Raw genomic sequence first — 6,859 nt, 5'->3', positions numbered from 1 at the left:
TGGACATATTGAACTATTTTCGGACGTTTTATAGACTGAATAATAAATAAATTATCAAAAAACAGTTGAAATTCAACAATGAAATAACTGAATAGTTAGCAGCCAAGCTTGAAGCTATACTGCAGTATATTACTGTCTAAAAGTAAGGATTTATAGAGGACAGATAAGGATAAATAGAAAAAGGAAATTAATTAGCAATGAATATTCTTTGTCATTTTATGTGGTTTAAATTTGTTTTATTTACACTGTAAGAAAAGGCTTTGCATTATAGTTATAACAATCATTTTATATTGAGAGAATTATTAGCAAGGAAAGAACATTCTCCAGTAACAAAGAAAATAAAGTCTTTTTTAAACGGACATTAAGAAAATATCTACAAACCTTATTTATGGTTTTGTGTGGGAAAAGCTGAAGTTTTGCAAAGGGCTAAATAATTTCTTACATATTTAAACAAAGTATTGGAAATTCTTCTTAACAAAATGTATAATTATAAAGGAGTGGTTATATTGTTATATTTTTTTGTTTTGAAACAAAGCAAGCATAAAACCAGAAATGCAGAAAAATAAAGCAAATCCATTTTTATTATTAAATATTCAATCATCTTATACAAAGTAGGTATGCAACATTTTATTTTACATTATATGCATCAAAAATAGTATATAATATTATATACTATATGAAATATAACTCATTGCTGTGTGTAAGAAATCTACACTAAAACCTGTTTAGTTCCATAGTTCATGTGCCAGTTGTCTGTAACCGCAGCGATTCTGGTCCCTGATTTTCAACCTCTACATGTTCTTCAGCTCCTGTATGTGACTGATCAGTTCCTGTGGCAGTCCAAGCTCGGACACTACATCCATGCAGAGCTGCAGGAGGTGGTTCAGGCTGTCACTCGAGCTGGAGGAGCAGTCAGTGGACCCGGAACAAGACTTTTGCCGATGAGGAGCATCCGTGTCCATTTTTTCTCCTCCCCTGCAGCAGCCCGTTTCTTTACATGCACCCCCTCCACAGCAGTTTGAGTCTGCCTGCTCCACCTTCAGATCCTCCATGCTCTCAGAGATGACGCTCACGCTGGGAGGAGGATTCTCCAAAGCATTCTTGATACCTTCTATGATTGTGTTTTCATGCTGTGAAACCCGCTGAAGGAGGTCATTCACAGAGGCTGGGACGGGGCTTTCCGGATGCTGGATCTGGCACCAGCAGCATATAGCACTGTGGCACGGGAGACACAAAGAGACTACAGTGTCAGATTATACAATGGCTCAGAGAAGTGACTGGGACAGAAAAGAGTCTTCAATAATGACCCGAACAACAGAGGCTCAGGATGTTTCTGTGCAGGAAAGAGGCAGAAATATTACAGTAAAGAGTGTTTTTAAAAGAGTGCACACAAACAGAAAGGCAAATCAAGTACAAAACGTATAAGAAACAATATATAAAACTGTGCCAATAGAAACAAACAGTTTTGAAGTACTGCGTGTAAAACCTAAATACTTTAATTAATAATGCAGAGAGAAAAGTGTGCTTCAGTGCCTTTTCATTGCATGATTAAATCACAAAAGCCTTCGACAGCGATACACGTTTCTGCACCTTTCACCCAAAAATTAAGATCTACAGAAACAGTGCAGCTCCAAAGTATCAGTTATTATACCAAGTATCTGGTCAGGAACAGGATTACATAAAAAAGCGGTTTTCAGCGTGTTTGCGTTAAAATTAAGCGATGTCTATCTGTGACCTCTTATCAAAAGCTGTGGCCTTCATGTGAACTTGAATAATAACCAGTTTAACCACAGATTGGCCAGTTTCAATAAAGAAAGAATAAACAATACATCCGCAGTGGAAATTGGATGGAATACATACATTTAATTTCATAATCACACGAGGATTTCAAAGTTTTCTCTTGGTCCTCATTCCTCTGATGGCACATTTCATAGTTAACTTGTTTTTACTCACCTGGTTTTTACTAATGGCATATTTGTATCTTGTTTTTACTAAAGGTTACCCTTTTAGTCTTGAGCACTGTCATCACTTTATCATGTTTTACAAGCCTGTTTTGTGCGGTCTACTGTGTGTGTGTGTGTGTGTGTGTGTGTGTGTGTAAAAGGAGGCCGACTCACTAACTTTAAACCAAATCGACCTACTGGTACAAATAAAGTAAACTAGCCTCTCCTAAACCAACATATATATCACATGAGGGATTAATAATAAGAGATTTACCTTACTATTCCTTTAAGACGACCCACAGCTGCAGTCTTAGCTCCTCCTTCCCTGTGGCCCAGGTTAAAACCGACCTGGAGGGAAGCTTCCTCCCCGGCATCAACTCCGTCCACATAACCGTCCTATACATAAATGTGACAAGGAAAACGGCTCACATTAACACGCTAAACTAAGCTTTACATGGGGGTTACACGTAAGTAAAACGTTTTGGAAAAGCAGACAACAAATAAAAACAACAACAAACACAAAAGGTTTAGCAGTTCAACCACATGTTTATAGGCTAGTTAGTTATTCAGGTGTGCTAACAGTGCATTAGCTTTACCCTGATTCGCTTCTTCATGTTGGATGACCACATTTTATTGAGCAAATCAATGTCGTCCCCATTCTCGTCGAACACGTCGTCTCCACTGTACGAAACAGCTCTAACCCAGGACATCACGGGCTTAATTCAAACACCGTTTTTTAAAAAAAAAAAAAGACTGCTAATATTTCACACGAATGTGAACAACCTGCCAGATCTACGCCAACTATGGTGCCTCTATAGCAACAGGGAGCAACTTCTAGCTAACTATACGTCATCATTCTGCGACTTAAAGAGAACGCACATCAGTAAATAAATTGTACATTTTTACGGCATTCATAGGATGGAAAATGTAGTCATGGAAGACTACGATACTAAGGTAAATGTGCTTATATCAAATTGTTCCACATGAAGAATTTAAATGTGCGCATTATGCAACAAAATATCCCCTGTGACTGAATTATTATTACGTAAGTTGTTAATACTAATGCAACACTAGGGCTTCTTGCGAAGTGTTAGACAAATGATAGATTGACGTACAATGAAATATATTTTTTAAATATCCGCATAATGACTATACGACTTAAATATGAAAATGAGTTGTTTGCCATTGTCTTATTATATTGCTTTGTTGAATTGATTTCATTTACTGTTTGAATCTGACATTTTTTGGATGACTTTTCCTTAAACCCACAGTTCTTCTGCTGTGTATATGGATAAACTCCAATTCCGCGTTGCATACTGCCATCTAGCGGCAATAGAAATAAAAACTATAATATATATTTGATCCTGCAGGGGGCGCTGGTGCCTCACGTGTAGTCTGAACGTTAACCGAAAGGACTCGAACATCCTTAGGCATCAGAGCTCAAATGTGTAAACAGATCTTTTTGTCCCATCGTGTCTTTTATTTCTCTCAGAGATTATATTAATTATCCTAACAACAGTGTGATTTTTTTAAATCTATTTCTTTTTATCAAACAGAAGCACAAATAATTAGTACAATAAAAACATACAATACACATCATTTTTTTAATGTATGGTTAAATCTGTTTGGCCAAGCTTTTTTTTTTTTAAGTAGCTAGAAAAAAACTGCTTTCATTACACATGAAAAGTTTAAATGAGCTTGAGGCAAAATATTTATATTAAAAGTTAAAAAAAAATGTGTCTTATAACTTGGTTGTTATATTGAGAAAAAAAAAGGTGATAAAAAACATTGTCAAAGCCGAAAGCTGTTTTTACTTTTTCACGGGAAGATGGCAATTTGGAGGCAACAGTTAATATACATGACTTCTTATATTATGTCAAAAGTATGGAAAATAAAACACCCATTTTAATGTAGCTTAATTGATGATTATACAAGCATTAAATCACATCAGAAATGTGTTTGAGCTTCTTCTTTAGGGGGATGTCTTTAATGAATATGGAGAGGAGGACACAACAACAAAAACAATCAAAACAAATATTAATTTGCATTATGAAGAATAGAAGAAAATCAAATACTTTTTATTTAAAATACTTCTTTCTTTGTCAAAACATCTACAGCTGATAAGCAGAACACGGGAGAGGAATCAAGCAATTTCACATTTCTGTTTTAGTCAGAAACATGCTGTCATGTGTCAGAGACATGTTGTTGTTTTTCTTCCCTGAAACACTTAATGTTCAGTGCAGCTTCAAACCTCCGTCTTGAGCATCTTCACAGCTTCCTGTTTAAGTTTTCAAACCAGAAAATGTCATCGGTCATGACAAACACATTATTCACCCATCAATAATACATCTGGCCTCACTTTTCTCCCTCACGTTTGACTAGAGAGAGAAAAAAAAATCTTGTGTTTTATTTTCAGATCTCCTCATTCCTCATGCCATGCTTTATGGAAAACACAAGAGAGAGCAGGCGGCGGGGGCTTAATGCCTTTCACCTTGTTGGATGCATTTGCAGCTGCTGGACAACAATGGCCTTGAGACTCGTGCTCCGAGGCCACGGCGGAGCTGTCCCTGTTCTGGAAATGGAGTCAGCCTGCAGGCCTCATTCACGGCAGCCACACCTTCAGTCCCCTCTCGCTCAAAAAGGAGTCAAAACAAGCAGCCGGGGCAATCACCTGACACATTTCCATCCAATTTCCACTGCAGAATGTGTTCATTTTCAGGCTAATGGCATGTCATTTTGCTGGAGCCTTTGGTCAAGAATTAATCCTGGAATCAAAACAGATTTTCCGGGGAGCAATCTTCCATCAAGTATTGATTTTTTTACACTCACGGAGCCTGTACTCCCTAATTTAACCTGACAGCCAGCAGCACAATGGACTGGGAGCACCTTGGCATCTCACAGAGGGAGCTCTCCTCCTCCTCCTCCTCTCGTCTTTTTTCACCATGAAGTGAAAGAGAGAAGAAAAAAGGACTCCCAGATGTATAAAACAAAGAGCATTGCTTACAGAAAACACAGAGATAAAGCTTCCGTCTCTCTGTTTTACCCCTAATTATGCTTTCTAGTGTAGTGCAACTTGTGCAGGTAAGGCTGAGAGGGAGAAGGGGAGAGTGTTCTGGGGCCATCAGCTATCATTATGTGCCTGTTGACATCTCCCTGTCTTTGAGTGATTCTCATCCGTGATTTCCCCCGGCCATTTTCCACAGATGCACCAAGAGGGGTCTCATCACGGCCCCCGTAAAAAAGGACCAAAGTGTCCGTCCACTAATAAGAAAGCAAAGATGTGTCCGAGCGTGTCACTCCCCTCTCAGATATGCAATCATTCTCTCTCTCTCTGCATGTGCTGTAAGTATACTATACCGTGCGTAGAGGTCAGCGGGATGAGAGGATGATGGAGGGCAGGCCGGTTATTTTCCTGCAGCTCTTAAAGCTGCGATGACCCATGAGCAGCAGAGTTGCACTCTGCCAAAGGCTTTTCCATGCGCTGCTTACAAACTACCTGACAGGAGGGGAAACAGTTTCACTTTTCATCTGCTGCTTTTGACTCACAATACTACATATCAGATAGAATGTGGTGTTTCTATGTGCTCATGTTTTAAGTAGCAACGCATTTATAATAATTACGGTAATTATTCCTTTAAATTAGCGTGGAGAGATTCAGAGAGGGTGGACCCCTCAAGATGAAGTACTCAATGCTTTACTTTGCTTTTCATGTAGTTATGTCGAATAACAAACTGAGATAACAAGATGTATGTTCGATAAATACTTTTGTAGTCGGGGCATCGGTTTAGCTTAGCGGTTAAATCTGCGGCTCATGTAAAGAGGCTACAGTCCTCCTCCAACCCTCGGCCTCACTCTCGCTTCCCCTGTTTCCAACACTGTCCTCTCTATAAATAAAGGTATAAAAGGCCCAAAAAATCTTTTAGTTTTATATTTGTGTATTTTTAGTTGTGGATATAAAAGCTTGCGGACACTTAGCTTCAGCTAAAGCTAGCAGGGGCTACCTCCCCTACCAGCTCTTACCTGATAGTCTGTAAAACTTTTACATGCTGTTTTCATGGAAACAGATATCGAATATACTAAAGGAAAATATAAATCAGGTTTCTGTCTTAACTTAAATTTGACCAAAATGTGTAACTACAGCATTTTGGTTTTGTTTAGCTTGCCGGTTTAGCGTAGCGGCTAAATCATCAGAGGAGAAAGTCCTCAATGCTGCGGCCCTGGGATCGACTCCCATCCTTGGCCCCCTACTGCATGTCATCCCCACTCTCTGTTCCTTGTTTCCAACACTATCCACTGTCCTCTCTATAAATAAGGCATAAAAGGCCATAAAATATTCTTTTAAATTAATATATCCATATTTTTAGTTGTGGATATAAAAGCTTGTGGACACTTAGCTTCAGCTAAAGCTAGCAGGGGCTGCCTCCCCAACCAGCTCTTACCTGATACTCTGTAACACTTTGAGAGACACCGAATATACAAGAGGAAAATATAAAACAGGTAACTTTCTTAACTGTAATTTAACCAAATGTGTAACAGCATTTTGGTTTTGATAGGGCCTTTGTCACAGAGGATTTTTCTTTAATCTACAAGCAGTCCGACTTGGTTAAAAACTAAAAACTACCTGATTTAAGAGGCCTGAAATAAAAAAACTACACAACATCAACATTTAAGTTGGCGTTCTCGTTACAGAGTAAAGTTTTAACTCACAGTCCTACATTTAAGATAGAAGGTGGAGTTTCTGTGTGCTCATATTTTAGATTAAGTAGCCACACATTTATAATAATTATGGTTATTATTACTTTAAATTAGCATGGAGAGATTCAGAGAGGATGGACCCCTCAGGAAGAATAACAAACTGAGGGATCAAGATGTAGGTTCAACAAAATATGTATTTAGCTTCAGCTAAAGCTAGCAGG

The 6,859-nt window shown here is 38.3% G+C and overlaps 1 protein-coding gene across 1 annotated transcript; it reads right to left on the bottom strand.

Moving 5' to 3' along the window:
- Positions 1-509: 509 nt before the first annotated feature.
- otulina (OTU deubiquitinase with linear linkage specificity a) lies at positions 510-2,736 on the bottom strand. The gene is made up of 3 exons (XM_069667736.1): positions 2,540-2,736; positions 2,218-2,339; positions 510-1,215 (listed from the first exon to the last, which is right to left on the bottom strand). The coding sequence occupies exons 1-3, from the start codon at positions 2,651-2,653 to the stop codon at positions 792-794; spliced, it is 660 nt and encodes a 219-aa protein (XP_069523837.1). The 5' UTR covers positions 2,654-2,736; the 3' UTR covers positions 510-791.
- Between the last annotated feature and the right edge of the window lie 4,123 nt (positions 2,737-6,859).

This window comes from Semicossyphus pulcher, unplaced genomic scaffold (genome assembly GCF_022749685.1).
Source record: "Semicossyphus pulcher isolate SPU_LCO1_2020_fin unplaced genomic scaffold, fSemPul1.0.p SCAF_18, whole genome shotgun sequence".
Lineage (NCBI taxonomy): Eukaryota > Metazoa > Chordata > Actinopteri > Labriformes > Labridae > Semicossyphus > Semicossyphus pulcher.
The sequence above is the reverse complement of the archived record's forward strand: the minus strand, read 5'-3'. Positions and strand labels throughout refer to the sequence as shown.